This window comes from Bombina bombina, chromosome 4 (genome assembly GCF_027579735.1).
Source record: "Bombina bombina isolate aBomBom1 chromosome 4, aBomBom1.pri, whole genome shotgun sequence".
NCBI lineage: Eukaryota > Metazoa > Chordata > Amphibia > Anura > Bombinatoridae > Bombina > Bombina bombina.
In genome coordinates, this window is record NC_069502.1 from 1,174,776,882 (window position 1) to 1,174,799,386 (window position 22,505).

Below are 22,505 nucleotides of genomic sequence, written 5' to 3' on the forward strand. Positions count from 1 at the left end.
ATTTACCAGGGAACTCCCAAATGGGACCTCTCAGAGCGAGCTTGTCTTGCAAAATGTGCTGTCTGTTTCTCAGTGTATCTTTCTCACAAGTCATTTGAAAAGTTGCCCAGTGGAAACACTATGACAAAATGACAGTCCAGTCCCAAATATGTAGATGTTGGTTGTATTTTTCCTCTAAATTTGTTTTGTTGATCACAATTTTCTTGTGTTCTTCCCTTTGGATGTCGGATGAAATTAGATGGATGATGGTTCGAGGTGCAATTGGACATATGGAGAAACCTTTCAGGATATCATTGGAATATGTAGCAGAGGAGAAAGGAACATTGGCTGCTGTGGACTCCTTCGCTATAAAAAACTGCAGTCAAGGTATTTACTTATTATTATATACAAATACGATTCTGATTTTAAGAGTTTATATAGTAGATTTTCCTTAAAGCTTCATACAAAATGCACAGCTGTTAGTACAATAATTACTGTTATGATAATACTGTGATTGAATTTATTGTTGCTATTGTTTTTTTCAATATATCATATGATTATTATTATTTATATTATTGTTATTATTAATAATAATGAGTTAATAAAATGTAACAATTAATTAATGAATTTATTTAGAAATGACACTGTATTACTATGGCTGGGTACATAATTACATATATAGTTGACTCCACAATGCAAAATGAATTAATAAAAAGGAGGTTTTTAAGAAAAGAAAAAGCCCTGCTAATTGTCTATGTATTAGTATAGCTTCTTTATTATGGATGTGATAGGAAACATGATAAATATTTTAAAGATTATTTTAGTTTCACAGCCCTTTTACAAGTCTATAAAAGTATGTTTTGTCGCTGGATTAGATACTCATTATAAAGCAACAGGAATTAAAAGGTTTACTTCCCTTTGTCAGAAAAACACGTTGGCCCTGCCACTGCTTCTGAATGTGCTGTGTATGCCTATTAGTTAAAGGGATGTGATGACACCCAAAAAAATCATATGGGGATTCAGACAGAGAATACAATTTTGAAAAAGTTTCCAATTTACTTTTATTATCAAATTTGCTTCATTCTCATAGTATTCTTTGTTGAAGAGATACATAGTTAGGTGTTTGGATCACTACATGGCAGGAAATAGTACTGCCATCTAGTGCTCTGGCAAATGGATACAATTCTAAAAAAAAAAAAAAAAAAAAACTGCTGCCTTATAGTGCTCTAAACGCAAGCACACTCCTGAGCTTACATCCCTGACTGTTAACAAAAGATAACTAGAGAACAAAGTAAATTTGATAATAGAAGTAAATTAGAAAGTTGCTTAAAATTGCATGCTTTATCTGAATCACAAAAGAAAACATGTGGGTTTCATGTCCCTTTAATCAGGTATTCAAAGCAAAGATGTAATGCACACACATATGCGCAACTGAGAAATCTCCTATCGATCTTGCGACTGTGACTGATAGCCATAGATCAGGGTCCTATGGATCTTGCCACTGTATGTGTGACTGATAGCCATAGATCAGGGTCCTATGGATCTTGCCACTGTATGTGTGACTGATAGCCATAGATCAAGGTCCTATGGATCTTGCGACTGTATGTGTGACTGATAGCCATAGATCAGGGTCCTATAGATCCTGCGACTGTATGTGTGACTGATAGCCATAGATCAAGGTCCTATGGATCTTGCCACTGTATGTGTGACTGATTGCCATAGATCAGGGTCATATGGATCTTGCCACTGTATGTGTGACTGATTGCCATAGATCAGGGTCCTATGGATCTTGCCACTGTATGTGTGACTGATAGCCATAGATCGAGGTCCTATGGATCTTGCGACTGTATGTGTGACTGATAGCCATAGATCAGGGTCCTATAGATCCTGAGACTGTATGTGTGACTGATAGCCATAGATCAGGGTCCTATGGATCTTGCCACTGTATGTGTGACTGATTGCCATAGATCAGGGTCATATGGATCTTGCCACTGTATGTGTGACTGATAGCCATAGATCAGGGTCCTATGGATCTTGCCACTGTATGTGTGACTGATTGCCATAGATCAGGGTCCTATGGATCTTGCGACTGTATGTGTGACTGATTGCCATAGATCAGGGTCCTATGGATCTTGCGACTGTATGTGTGACTGATAGCCATAGATCAGGGTCCTATGGATCTTGCGACTGTATGTGTGACTGATAGCCATAGATCAGGGTCCTATGGATCTTGCCACTGTATGTGTGAGTGATTTTCCAATAGATTAGGGTCCTATGGATCTTGCCACTGTATGTGTGACTGATTGCCATAGATCAGGGTCCTATGAATCTTGCCACTGTATGTGTGACTGATTGCCATAGATCAGGGTCCTATGGATCTTGCCACTGTATGTTTGACTGATAGCCATAGATCAGGGTCCTATGGATCTTGCCACTGTATGTGTGACTGATAGCCATAGATCAGGGTCCTATGGATCTTGCCACTGTATGTGTGACTGATTGCCATAGATCAGGGTCCTATGGATCTTGCCACTGTATGTGTGACTGATAGCCATAGATCAGGGTCCTATGGATCTTGCCACTGTATGTGTGACTGATTGCCATAGATCAGGGTCCTATGGATCTTGCTACTGTATGGGTGACTGATTTCCATAGATCAGAGGACAAAGTGAAAACAGGGACGTGGTTTTGTTTTTGTAGGAAAATTGTGACAAAAAGAAGTAAAATGTTATAACTAGAATAATCTGGCATTATATATTATTATTCAAAGACACAACTCTCTGTGTCCTTTTAAAAAAACAATCCAGTTGACAAGCAGTGTTTAAGATCTTTTTGTATTTGATTCAGCATTACACAAGACCTTCTAGAAGTTTTACTGAGGTGGCCCTCAGTATAATAAGTAAATAGATAGGCCTGTAGTGTACGCTGATAAATGAGTTATCTATAGTTGTGATCCCAAGACTGCTTCATGTAACTCACTATGTAATGAAAGTGAGCTCTGCAGATTGATTTGTCACAATACTGTCTGATCAATTAAGCAGTCCTGAAAGATTTTTGTATACAAAGCAAAATGGAAAAACAAGATCTCACTACTGTATGACAGTATTGTAGCGATAGAGCAATAGGTAAAACATATGTCTGAAAATGTATACGTTTTTGTGTGATACAACAAACAACTTAAAGGGAACTGTCAATTTAAAAAATATATATTCTTCATAGACTGTTCTCAGTGTAGCCTGTTACTTTTTCCTTTGAGAGTTGATTGTATGATATGATACTTTTGAAAGTACAAACTTGAAATATTTCAAAATGGAGAATCAGAAGGTGTCTACTTAAATCTACACAAGTTTTATGTTACTAATAAACACACATTAGTAGTATAAGAAAATAATATTACATTTACTTTCTATAAAAGAGTTTATTTTTTATTTTTAGAAATCAGAGCCACTTTTCCCCAGGGACCATTAGTGCCACACATTTCTGCCAGTCATTAGGTATATGCTTTTAGCAGTTTTTACTCACACCTCACATATGTTTAATGACAGTGGTCATTATACATGGAAGAAGGTGCTTCATGTTCTTGGAAAAAAAACTAAAGATTTTAATTTCTTTTTTTAAATACAATTATATGCAAGATTTTTTTTATTATATTGTGGTGTGTGAATGCACATTTAAACCATACTGCACTGAGACTATAGTGGATATATCAAGCAAATGCATATAGAGAGTAAACTACTGGTTAATGTAATCAGCTGGTAATGTTAGTAAACAACATAAAATATGCATGACGTGAAGATATATTAGCATCAGGAAACCACATGCTTTGCCTGTGCAAGGTCGTGAGTGACCCACTTTGCCAGTCACAGGCTCAGAGCGAATGCTGCCCACCTGCCCGGTGGGTATATAATGCGGGCACAGAGCAGGGTCAAAGCTTGGTTAACACTTTATAATATGGTAAATAGAATAGCTTGGGACTTACTGTGATACAGCAACCTGTGTGCACTTCTGAGGGCCGCCATGTTTATGTAAAGTAGAAGCATTCCCTTAGTTAGTGCGCTGCTGCTGTCGGATGAGAAGGGCTCCTTCCCCTACTGCTTTTTTTGCTGGCCCAGTGCAGGCATTGGACTGTAACTTTAGCACGACACACATATGGGCTAGACAAGAGGTTGGCATTGTATAAGGAAACAACCACTGTGTGTGACTGGTATAGATAGACACGCTATGCTGGGAACACCTACTGCGTGTGACTGCTATAAGCCAGGGAACAGTTTCTGTGTGTTGCTTGTAAAAGGTCAGCATCATTCCACTGAGAAAGTAATACACACACAATATGCTGTGTGAATACCCACTTGGTGTGACTGGTATCATAACTAGGGTTACCACCTTTTCAGAATGATGAAACACTTATTTATACAATAACAAAATTATTTTTTGAGGCGGCACAACATACCATTTGAGCGGGCATTGCCCATCAATGCCCCCCCTTGGAGCCGAGTGTACCCCTGGAGGTACTTGGGGCATTGGCAAAGGGTACTCCAGGAATTAGCATTCTTTTTTTTTTACATGATGTAGCCATTGTAAACATGACATATCAGAGAAAGCTGTGTTTCTCATTTTTACCCTAAAGCACTACTAAAAAGGGAAAGTGTGAGTATTTCCAGCCTAGAATATCTCACTGCTCAATCACTGATTCACCTCAGATTGCTTAAACCTTAGATTTTGGCTTGTTAATGACATGGGGCTGGAGTTGGGCTTCACTGATGTGAACAGAGGAAGTGTATTATTGTGACCAAGGGCTCCATGTACTAAGCAGTCAGCGAGGTACCCGCAACAAATCTTGCGTCCAAACTCGCAAACTGATATGTACAAAGCCGTCAATTATGTAAAAACTTGCATCTTTAAAATTGCGAGCGTACTTATCCGCCATACCTCGCTACCTCTCCATTTTTTACTGTAATTAGACACATTTGACCACCAACTCGCCAAAAACGAATGTACTAAAAAATCTATTTGTCTGCTCGCGTCAATCTCCGCCCCCACCTCGTTATTTTTGCCTCGCCACCTTTTAGGTGGCGGGCAAGGTACAAAACAATAGGAAAGCCACTAGACGCCAGTCTATACATATATAAAAGGCAGTAATATCAGCATTGTACTTACATTATTCATTTCAGCAGCTATGGAGAGAATTCTGTTTTTGTTTATTCTCCGTTTGATGCAAATCCGGGCTAGAAGACAGAATACTGGAAATGTAGCTAATCGATTGGTTAGAAGAAGGAGAGTTCGAGTCCCCCGTGTATTCCTTCCACGGGTTGGTTTGCACGGCCTTTCTGACCGAGAGATCATACAAAGATTCCGGCTTGATCGTGAATCGATATTACACCTGTATCGAGAGATTGAAGATCATTTGGAGCCGATGACTGCTCGTTCACAAGCTATTCCGGGACTTCTGAAACTATTAGCTGCATTGCATTTTTTTGCAACAGGCTCCTTTCAGGCAGTTTCTAGCGTCATTATTGGAATGAGTCAATCTGCTTTTTCACGCCACTTATCCAAAGTAATAGGGGCTATGATGGTTATTTTTCATCGATATGTTTGTTTGCCATCTACCCCTGAAGAATGGCAATCTATCAAGTCAAATTTCTATAGGATGGCTGGGATGCCCAATGTCCTAGGTGCCATAGACTGTACCCATGTTGCTGTAAGACCACTTCAAGCTCGTGAGGAGATCTATAGGAATAGAAAGCATTTCCATTCCTTGAATGTCCAGATGGTCTGTGACCCCAACATGAGGATTATCAGTGTCCGTTCTAACTTTCCTGGCTCCTGTCATGATTCTTACATCTTAAGGCAGACTGGGTTATACCGGAAGTTCGAGGACGGAAATATGCCTGACGGATGGCTTCTAGGTAAGCATAACTGGCGTCTAATTTGTCTCTCATTTCAATGTACAAAAATTGCGCCCAATTTGTCGACTGTAATCTGTATAGTTTAAATTTGTATTGTATAGTTCTGAATCTTTATAATTATTCTTATATTAATATTTATATTTATTATATCTTCTATTAGGAGATGGAGGGTACTCATGTACAGAATGGCTGTTGACTCCCTATAACAACCCACAGACCAGAAGTCAAGTACGTTTCAATGAAGCTCACCGATCTACCAGGGGGATTATTGAGAGGACTTTCGGTCTTTTGAAAATGCGGTTTCAATGTCTTGATCGTTCTGGTGGTGCTATGCAGTATGCACCAGAGAAAGTTGCAAAAATTATATTGGTTTGCTGCATACTGCACAATATTGCAATTAAAAGAGGCTGTCCATTAGAAGATGAAGATCCAATAGATGCTGATGATTTACCAGAAGAAATATGTGTAGAACAAGCTAATAGGCGTGGAAATGCAACAAGGGACATGGTTTCAGAACAATATTTTGTGTTTGAGGATTAAAGTTTCAGTTGATCAATAAAAAACTTTCTTTATTAACTTGTCTCCATTTTTTTTTTAAGAATTAAGGTTATTAAAAATCACTCATGATAAACAGTTAAATACATAACAGTTGTTGCTCTTCAATTATCAAAGGTTTCAAATAAATAAAGTTTATGATCAAAGTTATTACAGACAATATATTATAGGTAATACATTGTCTTTGTGACATCACACTAGTGTCTACAGCTGCTCTCACTCTTTTACATTATGTGATTAGTGTAATGTAATCCCTCCATAGCTGATGCTAATTCATTGTATTGTGTCATTGAATTGTAGCTGTAACAAGCGACAGTATATTCAACAGTGCTTTATGTTATTAGATTGGATTTTTGAGTTAAAAAAGACTTGCTAATTTTATTTGTTTTATTCTAACCTCTATTTTTAACAGCTACTAGGTTTTCCCATATTCAAATAAATACCTTAAGGGCTTACTCTTAACACTTATTTTCTTAACCTTTATAATATATTTTTGCATTCAAGATTTGTTAAGAGAATAGTGGCATATAGAAAATAATGGCAAAATAAATTATTTTATTACAAAATTAGAATCTTTAAACATTATATATTAACAATTGTAAACCAAAGTAACTTGTAATACATATAAACACATCTGAAAAAAAAGGAAATGTTTAGAAACCAAATAACAATTGTAAACCAAAATAAATTCTAATACATATAAACACATATGAAACAAAGAAAATGTTTAGAAACAAAATAACAATTGTAAACCAAACAACATTTTAATACATATAAACACATCTTAAAAAAATTAAAAGTTTAGAAACAAAATAAAAATTGTAAACCAAAATAAATTTTAATACATAAAAACACATCTGAAACAAATAAAATGTTTAGAAACAAAATAACTATTGTAAACCAAAGTAAATTTTAATACATATCAACACATCTGAAACAAAGAAAATGTATAGAAAACAAATATCATTTGTAATAACTATAAACATCGATATTTACAAACCTTCATAAAATACATTAATCTACATATACATTATATTTTTCTCTATTTTTCGGGGATACATATCTATATCAATGCGCTAATTATTGACATAACGATTAATCACGTCATCGTCTAACATGTCGCGTCCTGAACCTTTTGGTGCTGGAGAATTGGTGATATTAGTTTATGCCATGGATAAATATTTCCCTAAACGGATTGGTGGTGTGAGGGGAGTGAGACAGGAATGCAGAGACAAAATTATATATGAGATGCTGAGAAGAATGCATCGTATTTCAAAAATTAAAAGAACAAGACGACAGTGTCTTAGAAAATATAGTGATTTGAAGAGAAGAGAACCGAAGTACTATAAATCGATTCGAAGATTGATAAGGACATGTAAGTTTCAAAATTATATATGAAATAATTTTTAATAATATAAAAAAAGGGTTTATTTTTGAACTGCGTCATCATTGACGAATCCAGGACAATATTATTTTCTGAGTGTTTCTTTGACTATATTAGTATATACAATTGCAAAAAGTTACAAAAGTAAGCATGCAGAACTGAGTTAGTAGATTAAAATTTAACTATATTACTATATACACTTAAAAGGTTAGAAAACTAAGCATACAAAAATGAGTTAGTAGAGTAAAATATAACTATATTAGTATATACCATTGAAACATGCAGAACTGAGTTAGTAGAATAAAATATAAATATATTACTATATAACATTGAAACATGTTAGAAAAGTAAGCATGCAGAACTGAATGTTTTGAAAACAAAAAATTACTTGGAATAATTAAATAAAAAAAATTTATTCCAAATTTTTTTTATATATATGTTTATAGATATGAGAAGTAGGAGAATGAAGTGTGCACACCCACCACGCTACCTAAGGTCAATGTTGGTGCAAACACCCAGAAGTGAAGCTCTTTCTCCACCTTTGCCAATAACACTATTGGATATTGAATTATCTCCAAATCCATATGAAATTTGTCATAAAAAGACACAGACAGGTAATGACTTATTATTTAAATTTTAAATCATATATTTTAGGTTTTGGCTTAAAAAGTTTTAGCATGCAATATTAATCAAGTTGCTAATTTACTTCTATTATCATTTTTTTCTTCATTAACTTTCTATCTTTATTTGAAAAAGAAGGCATCTAAGCTAAGGAGCCAGCCAATTTTTGGTTGAGCACCATGGACAGCACTCTTTGATTGGTTCTGTCCAATTAGCAAGTACAACACAGTTGGTTCACCAAAAATGGGCTGGCATCTAAACTTAGATTCTTGCTTTTCAAATAAAGATACAAAAAGAATGAAGTAAAATAGAAATTTTATTTAAATTGCATGCACTATCTGAATCATGAAACTTAGAAATTGGGTTCTATGTCCCTTTTAATGATTATTATTATTGTTTTAAATAATATATCCTAGGTTTTTGATTTAATAGTTTTCTATCTTTATCTTTGTAATTACGTTCATAGATATTACCATGGAAGACATGGAAACTAGTATGGAAATGGAAGAATTTCAAAATCCTGATAGTGTGACAATATTTGAAGCATTGACTTCAGATGATACTCAACCAAGGATAGAAGTTTTACCAACAATGATGTTAGATAAAGGTATGTTTCATACTCAGTAATCTTAAATCTAAGAAAATCCAAGTTTTAAATAATACATATTGTATATTTCAAATAGGAGTTGGCTCAGATGAAAGCTTTAAAGGAGTGGACATAAGTGTAGAAGCTAATATAGTAGATAACGTAGATAACAGCACATCAGGAGGTAATATTTGTGATGAAAAACCCTATCATACACTGAATATGTATATGAAAATTGAATTAAAATTTGCTTTGCATTTATTTTTCTGCAGATTTATCTTCAACATCAACTATTGAAACTGCAGACAAAAGTACTCAGAGTTGTCTTGAAGATCATGTTAAACAAAAAATTTCTAAAATTAGGGCAACTTTGGGAATGTTAATGGAGCAAGTAGATTTTTTATACCGTAAATATGTTATTTGATTTCATTTTTTGTTTTGTCTTGATGATTGTCAGAAGAATGACAATTAATAACTGAGAAAAACTTTTGTGTTGAAGAATCAAAATTGAGTTTGAATTTATGTAAATAAACTTTTTTTTTGGCCATAAAAAAATTTGTCTTTATTAAATAATAACATTTTAAACTTAAAATACACAAAAATAACTTATTAAACAATATATAGATGAAAAAAAATGAACAGTGACTAATATAGTGTTATAAATAATACAAAATGTTCACTCCAGACGTGGCCTCTTTGGGTCTGTTGTACCCTCCCTTTCACTGACAATAGCCAACAGAGATTGTAATGTCCTTTCACTGATGGTTAAAGCTCTGTTAATTTGCTGGTTTTTCTCTTCATCCATCCGCCTCTGCCACTGGAACATCTCTCTTTGCAGCTGTAATTTCTGCATTTCTATCTCATTCCTTTGCATTTCTATTTCCACATTTTTTTCTGACAGAGCAGCCCAGCGGTCAATATTAGTGTTAATAATATTTTGCATTTCTCTGTGGTCCTCTCTGTATTGCCTTGCAAGTGTCAACATTTCCCTCAATGCAACATCGCCCAATAGTCCTTCTGCCGGTGTATTGTCAATATTTACACCACCTGTTTGCAGTGCAATTGGTGGTGCCTGTGTTTCAACAGGTTCCTCAATGTTTTCTGGTGTGTGAATTTCATCCGGTTGCGCATCTCCCAAATCTTCAAGAATATCTGGAGTCTCACTTCCATCATGCCCTCCTGGTGGTTCATCTTGAATGGGATTTTCCACTATCGGCATGAGATTGATAGTGATCTCCCTTGATGAGTTTTCTTCTTCTAGATCAAGACATAACAAATTGTTAGTAAATAAAAATAAAATGTTATAAAAACACTTGCAGAAATAGAATTGAAGGAGAGAGCAGATACAACCGTCATACACCAATTTAAGTTATATTATATATATATACATATGTGATACATACCATCAAATAATGGAGATGAATGTCCAGTCAATCGCTGGAAAAGACGTCCCAAATCACCTATAAAAAAATAAATAACATAAAAATAAATAAATAAATAAATAAAATTAAAATGTTTTTTTGTCAATGTAACTATATATTCAAAATTATTAATGGAAATGTATTTTGCAATTAACTGGACACTGAAGCAAAAATAATCTTTTTGAGAATAAGATATATTGCATGGAATTTCTATCAACTTTCTTATGTAATACTATGATCAATTCTCAAAAAGAAAATAATGATAAATTTTAAAACCATTAGAAAGTTGATTAAAATAGCATGCATGCTCTACACGAATCCTCATTTAAAAAAATTTGGACAGTGTCCCTTTCATGAAAATCTATGATCATTGCTATTTGTCCTTCAAATTACATTCCATCTGTAAAAGATCTCGAAATAGAATATGTCAATAATGACATTTGACATTTAAAAAAAAAATAATAAAAAAAAAAATTGAGAGATAAAAGAGATAAAACACACAACATTGAAATTATTCATTTGTAAAGTACTTACCAGTTGCTCTACCAACACCAGTTTGTGGAGTGCTGGTCCTTAGATCAGGTAGTGTGTCCGCCGAGGAAGCTGTGTGTGTAACATTAGATGTTGAGCGTATTAATTGTCCATGTGTAAAACTGGCCGAAGGTCTGGAAACAGCTGCACTGGGTGGTCTTGAAACCGCAGAAGATGAAGTAGAACAAGTGGGCACTTCGTTACTCCTCACAGGCTCTGCTTGTGTTGTTGGCGTCGCTTTAAAAAAAAAAAAAAAAAAATTAGGTTTATTTTTATTTCTAGTTGAAACTGAAAGCTAAAAGTGTTAATAATAATAATTACAGCAGTGAATGCAGGCTCAATCATTAAAGGGACATGCCAACCACCTTTTTTTATTATTTGGAAAGAGAATGCAGTTATAAACATCTTTATAATTTACTTATATTATCTAATTTGTTTTATTCTCTTGATATTCTTTGTTGAAAAGCATTTGATTGATGCACAAAGAAGCCTCGTGTGATTGGCTCAACATGTGTATTTATTTTTCTTCAACTAAGAATATCTAGAAAATGAAGCCAAAGAAATAATGGAAGTAATTTGTAATGTTGTTTAAATTTCAATTCTCTATCCGAATCATTAATAAAAGATTTTGGGTTTAGTGGCCCTTTAAAGGGACATGAACAAATATAATTACCTTTACAAATTGCATAAGAAAATGCTTTTTCAAAAATATTTAATTGTATTATGTTTTTGCATTCATTGGATTTTTATACTTTGAGGAAAAGCAAATCTATACAGGCACAGTAAATGATCATTGGTTGATGCACATAGATGGTTCATGTGACTGCGTCAACTATGTGCATAGCTATATCTAAAAAAAGGATATGTTTATAAAGCGGAGAACAATTTGGAAAGATGTTAACAATAATATTCTATAGTCAAATAACGCAACATGGAAGTCAATAGATCAGAAATTTAAGAAGGCATGTGATCTGGGGTTAGTCTCATGATTAATGTCGGACATACAATATTATTTTAATAGTTTCAAATTACATTATTTCTATTGTCATTATCTCTTTAAGGTTTCTATGCAATACTGGTTTGAAAATAAACACATGGGTGTTATCTTTAGGGATCACTATATTAATAATGAACAAATCTTTAGTTCCGTTAGACCATTAAAAAACACTATTATTGTACAATCCCTTATACATATATGCGACATAAATGATTACAGTATTTGGGGCCTAAATGGCTTGTACAATCCCTTATACATATATGCGAGATAAATGATTACAGTATTTGGGGCCTAAATGGCTTGTACAATCCCTTATACATATATGCGAGATAAATGATTACAGTATTTGGGGCCTAGATGGCATATATAGATTAGGATACTGAAGCGTAAGAAGTCAGATAATGTTATTTTAAAGAAATATATATTGGAGACAATGACCTATCATAACTTTAAAAAAAACATTTACGTCAACTATGTTGTACATTTACCTCTTAAATCACTGTCACAATCATCCGTTATGCCAGTGATGATCTCTGGTCCCAGACGCTGAACAAGCTTCTGCTCATAATCATTGAGGTCTGCCACATATGCTGGTCCACCTCCGGTAGCACGTGCCGAATTTTTTTCTCTGGCCAATTTAGCTTTGGCGAAGCGTTTAATGTTGTTGTAACGCTTCTTCAGCTGATCGACATCCTTTTTTCCTGGACCCTGGGCACTAACAGCGTCGCTGATCCTTTGCCAGATCTGCTTCCTCCTAGAAAAATTTGTCTGTTTGACACGACATCCAAACAAATAATCATAAGAGTCAATAATCATGTCAATCAAAACGACATTTTGCTGATGAGAAAAGTGAGGATTCTTGGATTTTGAAGCGGTTTCAGATCCAGATGAAGCCATATCGAAATTGTAAATAAAGATCACAAAAACGAGCGCTCTGTAATTACTCTCCAAAAATTTTGGAACAATAATAAAGTTGTTTAGAAAAGTTGTACATTTATAGGAGCAAAATTCTATTCCCGCGACTACTATGACGTTCATGACACCTTACATGTCACGTGTTAACAATTGGCCAGACAATTCAACTGAAAGTTAAGTACAGCAGCTTAGTCGCGGCGAGCGAGGCGTCAAATTTATCAATATTCCGCCACTGCTCGCGGCGGGCTAGACGTGTCTATTTATTGTGGGATTATTAGTACATAGCTACAGCGGACACCATTTTGCCCGCGGCGAGTAACGGCGAGTTTAGCCGCGTCTAAAATGACGGATGTATTGACGGCTTAGTACATGGAGCCCCAAGTGTCACAGAGACAAGTATCAGATAAATGTACCTCTGTGAAATAGATAAAGTGCATCATACTGAAGTGTGCAGCAGTAAAACTAGACAGATAAACTGTGTATGAAGTGGATATTTGTAATAGAAAGATGCTACCATAAATATTAATTACCTCATCATACAGGAGTTTATTTTCCTCTTTTTTATATAAGAAGTACATTAATTGCATATAATTAATAATATCAATGGACTATATATATATATATATATATATATATATATATATACACTGTGTATATATATATATATATATATATATATATATATATACTGTATATATATATATATATATATATATATATATATATATACATATGTATATGTTGCAGGTAAAGCAAGAAATTGGGAATTCCTAGCATTACCTGAGTAAACCTGACATTACCCAAGCGGCTGTGGGTAAAGCCTGATGCAACATGATAAATCTTCTCAGAGTGCATTGAGTCACATCATCAAACATACAGTATATATACGATGCACAGTAATTCGCACATCTTCACTATCTTTTTTTCCACCTGGGTTCATTCCCCAAGGTTCACTTTGGCTGGATAAAGTGAAATGATTGCGCAAAAGGATGCTTAAGGTGGCAAGAGTAAAAAGATAATACACTATATAAAATACTTATAAGATATATATGTGTTTCTCTGTGTATATCACAAATTCTAACTAAATAAGTAATCAAATAGGTCATTAAAATCTATAACTAGTCCTCTATAACCCAATCGCTATAAGTTCAGCGTTTGGGAGTACTCTAATTCGTTAATATGAGCAAAAGATGACAAATAAAGAGTATATAGTATATATAAAATAGTAACAGTTTCTTTTACACTATAACAACAAAAATGTAATAATTTAATATCCAAAAAAACACACTAAATCTGGTTAACCATAACAATAACATAACAATGACACAAGTTAAAACACGGTTAATGATAAAACGAGTTTGTAGGTAGAAAATTAAGCCGGCCCGCCAGATAGCGTATTTTAATCCTTGTGATCTCCCTCAGAAGCGGCTGCTCAGTTCTGTTAATAAGAAACAAACTCCCTTAGTGCGTTATCCACAGTATTGTGTATTCTGTGTATATCCGTACTCACATATGGGATTTCTGAAGTCCAGCTCGTAGATGGCGTCTTGTGAAAGTAGTCACCTCTTCCCCTTCGAATTGTGAGCGCTTAGGACCCGCTCACAAGAAAACAGCTGATAAACTATCAAAGTCCAAATTCACCGGCAAGTAGTATATCTAACGGTCTGATCTCCACTACAAAACAGACCTTAGATTACGGCTAGCTTCAGCCAGTACCACGCCATAGGTGAGATAATTGGGACAGGTGTGCCTCACTACGGAAACACTTTCGTTCTAAGCAACGCGTTTCAATATCTTTTTCAAGCTTAGAATCCCTATTCTTGGAGCTCCTTTTAAACCTAATACATTTAAAGGGATACTCAATGTTTAAAGGGGCATAAGATTGCCCTCTGTATATATTTGCAACTAGCTATGTGCAAACTCAAATAATATATCCTAAATGCCTTATTGACCAAAATAAGATTGAAAAGGCATAAATTTGATGAATGATCATTAATAGGAAATACATTTTTGCAGAATGAGCTGTCTTTTGCAAAGTTTATGCATAGTCCATATCGTAGTTTATATAAAACCTGACAATATTATCATATCATAAAACAATTATCAGACAATAATATATTAAAATATATTCCATATACATAAAAAATATACACCATTCCTAAAAGTACGTTTAGCTTCTAATAACATGTTTTATATAAAAATGCAATCTACAACTGACAACGTTTGTATTAGAAGCTCTAAAACAAATGATTAAGCTTAAATTATTAAATCCGGAGTTTAAGAAATTAATAATTAAGGGGCCAACAACTATTATATTCTAAAACACTATGAGATACATGATTTGAAGTTGTTTTTTTAATTGTTAAAAAATAAAAAATAAATAATAATAATCAAAAATATATTATCAGAGTATAAATTGTTAAAAAATAAAAAATAAATAATAATAATCAAAAATATATTATCAGAGTATAAAAAACTCTTAAACAATTATTAGAAAATATAGACCTTTTTAGGAATCCAAGAAACACCCCAAATCAAAGTCTACGTTCAGGCCTTTTGGTGATAACGTATTTAACTCGAATATCCATTTAGCCTCTCTTTTTAACAATTATTTTCTCATATTAGTTCCTCTCCAATTGGGTTTAACTTTGTCTATTACTGTATAACTAACATTTTTAAGATTTCCTTTATTACACCTTTTGAAATGTTTCAGTATGGGTAGATCTAAATTCCTCTCGTAATCCATATTTTCAATTGAGTTCAAATGCTTTCGGATCCTGTCTCTTAAAGGCCGTTCCGACTCTCCAAGATATTGTTTGCCGCATAAGCATTCAATTAAATAAATAATATTGAAGTCAGTGCATCTGTATATATCTTTCATTTTAAATTCTTTACCAGTTATATTAGAGGAAAAATACTTATTTTTTTGCAGCATATTTACAAGATTTGCATTTAAGGCATGGATAGAATCCTAACTCTTTTCCCTATAAAGTTTTATCTTTATTAAACAGGTCATTACTCCTGTTGCTATCTGTAGGGGCCAACATATTTTTCAAAATTTTACATTTCCTATAGACCATTTTGGAGAACTTTGGAAGATGTGGTCCTAGCAATTCATCAGATTTTAAAATGTGCCAATGTCGTTTGAGAATTTTTTCGAACTCTTACGCCTAGATTTAGAGTTCTACGTTAGCAGTCCAAACCAGCGTTAGGGGGTCCTAACGCTGGTTTTTACCGCCCACTGGTATTTAGAGTCAGTCAGGAAAGGGTCTAACGCTCACTTTCCAGCCGTGACTTTTCCATACCGCAGATCCCCTTACGTCAATTGCGTATCCTATCTTTTCAATGGGATCTTTCTAATGCCGGTATTTAGAGTCTTGGCTGAAGTGAGCGTTAGAAATCTAACAACAAGACTCCAGCCGCTGAAAAAAGCCAGGAGTTAAGAGCTTTCTGGGCTTACGCCGGTTCATAAAGCTCTTAACTACTGTGCTCTAAAGTACACTAACACCCATAAACTACCTATGTACCCCTAAACCGAGGCCCCCTCACATCGCCGCCACTCTATTAATTTTTTTTAACCCCTAATCTGCCGACCGCACACCGCCGCAACCTACATTATCCCTATGTACCCCTAATCTGCTGCCCCTAACTCCGCCGACCCCTATATTATATTTATTAACCCCTAATCTGCCTCCCCCAACGTCGCTGCCACCTACCTACAATTATTAACCCCTAATCTGCCGACCGGACCTCACCGCTACTCTAATAAATGTATTAACCCCTAAAGTTAAGTCTAACCCTAACATTAACACCCCCCTAAGTTAAATATAATTTTATTCTAACTAAATAAAATAATTCTTATTAAATAAATTATTCCTATTTAAAGCTAAATACTTACCTGTAAAATAAACCCTAATATAGCTACAATATAAATAATAATTATATTGTAGCTATTTTAGGATTTAAATTTATTTAACAGGCAACTTTGTATTTATTTTAACCAGGTACAATAGCTATTAAATAGTTAATAACTATTTAATAGTTACCTAGTTAAAATAATTACAAAATTACCTGTAAAATAAATCTTAACCTAAGTTACAATTAAACCTAACACTACACTATCAATAAATTAATTAAATAAACTATCTACAATTATCTACAATTAAATCAACTAAACTAAATTACAAAAAAAAAAACACTAAATTACAAAAAATAAAAAAAGATTACAAGAATTTTAAACTAATCACACCTACTCTAAGCCCCCTAAAAAAATAACAAAGCTCCCCAAAATAAAAAAATGCCCTACCCTATTCTAAAATAAAAAGTTTTACAGCTCTTTTACCTTACCAGCCCTTAAAAGGGCCTTTTGCGGGGCATGCCCCAAAGAATTCTGCTCTTTTGCCTGTAAAAAAACAAAACAATACCCCCCCCAACATTACAACCCACCACCCACATACCCCTAATCTAACCCAAACCCCCCTTAAAAAACCTAACACTAAGCCCCTGAAGATCTTCCTACCTTGTCTTCACCACGCCGGGTATCACCGATCCGTCCAGAAGAGGGTCCAAAGTCTTCATCCTATCCGGCAAGAAGAGGTCCAGAAGAGGGTCCGAAGTCTTCATCCTATCCGGCAAGAAGAGGGCATCCGGACCGGTAGACATCTTCATCCAGACGGCATCTTCTATCTTCTTCCATCCGGCGCGGAGCGGGACCATCTTGAAGCAGCCGACGCGGATCCATCCTCTTCTAACGATGTTCTAAGTCTGAATGAAGGTTCCTTTAAATGACGTCATCCAAGATGGCGTCCCTCGAATTCCGATTGGCTGATAGGATTCTATCAGCCAATCGGAATTAAGGTAGGAAAAATCTGATTGGCTGATTGAATCAGCCAATCTGATTCAAGTTCAATCGGATTGGCTGATCCAATCAGCCAATCAGATTGAGCTCGCATTCTATTGGCTGTTCCGATCAGTTTCACTTTTGGCTTTCTTTATTATTTGACTATAAGATATTATGCTTTGACGCGTAACTTTCAGTGTCATTTCCCTGCCATCATTTTATAGCTCTTAACTTCTTTGTGTTAAATTGTGCTCAATACTTAGATTGAATTCAATAATGTATCAGTCGTTTAGTATCAAGATGAATTATGTATATTATGTATTTGCTGCTGTTGATCTATTGGGGCCTATCAATCAAGCTCCGGGGGGATCTTGAGGCCCTGTGTTTCTGGCGAGCCTGCAGGCTCACTAGAATCACCAGTTATGAAGCAGCGGTCTAAAGACCGCTGCTCCATAACCTGTCCGCCTGCTCTGCGCACGAGTACGATCGGGTTGATTGACACCCCCTGTTGTCGGCCGATTGGCTGCTAGTCTGCAGGGGGCGGCATTGCACCAGCAGCTCTTGTGAGCTGCTGGTGCAATGTTAAATGTGGAGATCATATTGCTCTCCGCATTCAGCGATGTCTGTCGGACCTGATCCGCATTGTCGGATCAGGTCTGACAGACATTTGTTAAATAGGCCTCATTGTGTTAACATATGCTAAATATGAGATCAATCTCCGCCCTTAGAATAATAGCTCAAGCTGTTAGGCATTTTATGTTCTGATGTGCAAATTCTTATCCATAAATCACTAATATTAGGTGTAGGTTGCTTATAGTGGGCCACTTGGTTAAGGTAGATATGCACTATTAAAGTTCTTATATTATTGGGTAGCCGTCTTAAGGGAGATTGCGGCAACAGCCGTGTCTAATAACGCTATGTTTTCATACAATTGCACCGATTGCAACACAGTATTATTATTTACTGCAAAAATTGAGAGTATCGTCAGGGTATCTAGCTTCAAGCGGTTATGTACACCAATCTAGGTAATTGTGTTCCATAAAGTGCAGGTTCTCAAAGGTATTATAAGCCCCGTACTGCCGCAATCTCCCTTAAGACGGCTACCCAATAATATAAGAATTATAATAGTTCATATCTACCTTAACCAAGTGGCCCACTATAAGCAACCTACACCTAATATTAGTGATTTATGGATACGAATTTGCACATCAGAACATAAAATGCTTAACAGCTTGAGCTATTATTCTAAGGGCGGAGATTGATCTCATATTTAGCATATGTTAATACAATAGATCCACAGCAGCAAATACATAATATACATAATTCATCTTGATACTAAACTACTGTTACATTATTGAGTTCAATCTAACTATTTGAGCACAATTTAACACGAAGTAGTTAAGAGCTATAAGATGATGGCAGGGAAATGACACTTAAAGTTACGTGTCAATGCATAATATCTTATAGTCAGGGGGCTATTCATAGAGCCCTGAGTATTATACCAATATTATTATTATACTAATATAATTACAATATAATTACAGATACACAAGTGTGACTTTTATTATTATATCTACGACTACCTGGGATTATAGGTATGTATTAGGATCAGTATTTAGATACACGTGTTGAAGCACAACATTACATTGCTAGGATTCCATTAAAATATTACTTGACACTGTGCAGGTGCAATTAACTTTCGTAATCCTACAGTTGCAAGAAAAAGTATGTGAACCCTTTGGAATGATATGGATTTCTGCACAAATTGGTCATAAAATGTGATCTGATCATCATCTAAGTCACAACAATAGACAATCACAGTCTGCTTAAACTAATAACACACAAAGAATGAAATGTTGCCATGTTTTTATTGAACACACCATGTAAACATTCACAGTGCAGGTGGAAAAAGTATGTGAACCCTTGGATTTAATAACTGGTTGAACCTCCTTTGGCAGCAATAACTTCAACCAAACGTTTCCTGTAGTTGCAGATCAGACGTGCACAACGGTCAGGAGTAATTCTTGACCATTCCTCTTTACAGAACTGTTTCAGTTCAGAAATATTCTTGGGATGTCTGGTGTGAATTGCTTTCTTGAGGTCATGCCACAGTATCTCAGTTGGGTTGAGGTCAGGACTCTGACTGAGCCACTTCAGAAGGCATATTTTCTTCTGTTTAAGCCATTCTGTTGTTGATTTACTTCTATGCTTTGGGTCATTGTCCTGTTGCAACACCCATCTTCTGTTGAGCTTCAGCTGGTAGACAGAAGGCCTTAAGTTCTCCTGCAAAATGTCTTGATAAACTTGGGAATTAATTTTTCCTTTGATGATAGCAATCCGCCCAGGCCCTGACGCAGCAAAGCAGCCCCAAACCATGATGCCCCCACCACCATACTTCACAGTTGGGATGAGGTTTTGATGTTGGTGTGCTGTGCCTCTTTTTCGCCACACATAGTGTTGTGTGTTTCTTCCAAACAACTCAACTTTGGTTTCATCTGTCCACAGAATATTTTGCCAGTACTGCTGTGGAACATCCAGGTACTCTTGTGCAAACTGTAAACGTGCAGCAATGTTTTGTTTGGACAGCAGTGGCTTCCTCTGTGGTATCCTCCCATGAAATCCATTCTTGTTTAGTGTTTTACGTATTGTAGATTCGCTAACAGGGATGTTAGCATTTGCCAGTGACTTTTGTAAGTCTTTAGCTGACACTAGGATTCTTCTTCACCTCATTGAGCAGTCTGCACTGTGCTCTTGCAGTCATCTTTACAGGATGGCCACTTCTAGGGAGAGTAGCAGCAGTGCTGAACTTTCTCCATTTATAGACAATTTGTCTTACCGTGGACTGATGAACAGCAAGGCTTTTGGAGATACTTTTATAACCCTTTCTAGCTTTATGCAAGTCAACAATTTTTAATCGTAGGTCTTCTGAGAGCTCTTTTGTGCGAGGCATCATTCACATCAGGCAATGCTTCTTGTGAAAAGCAAAACCAGAACTGGTGTGTGTTTTTTATAGGGCAGGGCAGCTGTAACCAACACCTCCAATCTCATCTCATTGATTGGACTCTAGTTGGCTGACATCTCACTCCAATTAGCTCTTGGAGATGTCATTAGTCTAGGGGCTCACATACTTTTTCCACCTGCACTGTGAATGTTTACATGGTGTGTTCAATACAAACATGGCAACATTTCATTCTTTGTGTGTTATTAGTTTAAGCAGACTGTGATTGTCTATTGTTGTGACTTAGATGATGATCAGATCACATTTTATGACCAATTTGTGCAGAAATCCATATCATTTCAAAGGGTTCACATACTTTTTCTCGCAACTGTATTTGTAGATATTCTGGGTATGATGGCTCCACAAGATGGTGGGAATTAGATGGACAAATATATAATTAGATATCTGTTCTAACCACAAACTGATGCTGTGTACTCAACCTTAATATTTATTTAGGCTATCATACCTCAGAGGCCTATTATTAACACATTATATATATTAAGGTCCCGGAATTGTAACTACTCCTTCCATTGGTTTTAAACATTTTACTTTTCAGCCCCCCCCCCCCCCTTCTTTATACCACAATATTAAAAGTTATGTTTTAACATAGTTGTTTCTCTAAACCGCCTAGTAGTTAGGAAAGTGAATGCTGTATTCGCATTTTTTGGAGAGATGCTCCCTTGTATTCCCATAATGTGCTCTTAAACATGTCTAAACATGTTTATGTATGTATGTATATATACAGTATATACACTGTGTGCAAAAAGCAAAATCTTCCGGCGCACCCGGCAGCAGTGAGACTTAATCACAAATAAAACACCCAGCAAGGTTGAAATAAGTGAATATTTATACCTGTTTATTTGGAAATTCCTTCACATATACAGTTAGGCATAATGATATCCCACAGGTAGGATTGAAAAACAGCAATAGACAGGCAGCAAGGTAGAAAAATATAGAGACGCGTTTCCTTGTGTTACATCCTCAGTGACCATACTTACTACCCATGATACACTGCCTTAAATACAGGTCAGCTGTTAACTCACAGCAATCAATTAGTTAATTAAAGTGAACTTAATCCTTTAAGGCAGGTGAGCATGAGCAAAGTATGTGTTTTTAACTACAAATTTTTGTCCTGACATAAATACTCAAATTAACACAAAAAATAAAAAAAAATAAAAGACATAATAAACATCCTAAATGTAAAAATATGACATTATTAATTAAATACAAATGTAAATATTAAACTGAATGATAACAGTAATAAAAATAAAATTAATTATTAAATAATGTCTTTTAATCTGAAAAAATTATCAAAAATTACTAAAAATGTTTTTCAACAATTATGTTGAATTAAGTGAACCCTGTGAAAATAAACTTAAATTATACTATTGATCTACAAATAGTTTTACATCCCAATCAAAGTTTAAACCTGCTGGCACCCCAGTGCCCAACTGAAAAATCCAGTAAACTTCTCTTTTACTGAGAGCAATACCTCTATTGCCACCTCTTGGGTGCCTAGGAATCAGTTGGATCGCCTGGAATGTCAGCAGTGAACTGTCAGAGTGGTGATGTTTTTTGAAATGCAGGGAAATAGGCGTAGTGGACTCTAGGTCATCAATTGAGCGTAAGTGCTCTAAAAAGCGATCTTTTAACGCACAAGTCGTTTGTCCTACATACTGCCTATAGCACCTCCTACAGGTCAAAAGGTATATAACGTAGCAAGAATTGCACGTCATATGTTCTCGAATTTCAAAAATATTTTGATAATTCGT

At 35.3% G+C, this 22,505-nt stretch overlaps 1 protein-coding gene across 1 annotated transcript in view; it reads left to right on the top strand.

Annotated features, from left to right (window-relative positions):
- Window positions 1-245: 245 nt before the first annotated feature.
- Window positions 246-22,505, top strand: part of ALK (ALK receptor tyrosine kinase) — a 633,273-nt gene continuing 611,013 nt past the window's right edge. Inside the window, exon 1 of the mRNA XM_053712803.1 lies at window positions 246-366. Coding sequence (XP_053568778.1) covers window positions 246-366 — 121 coding nt within the window. The remainder of the gene's footprint in view (window positions 367-22,505) is intronic.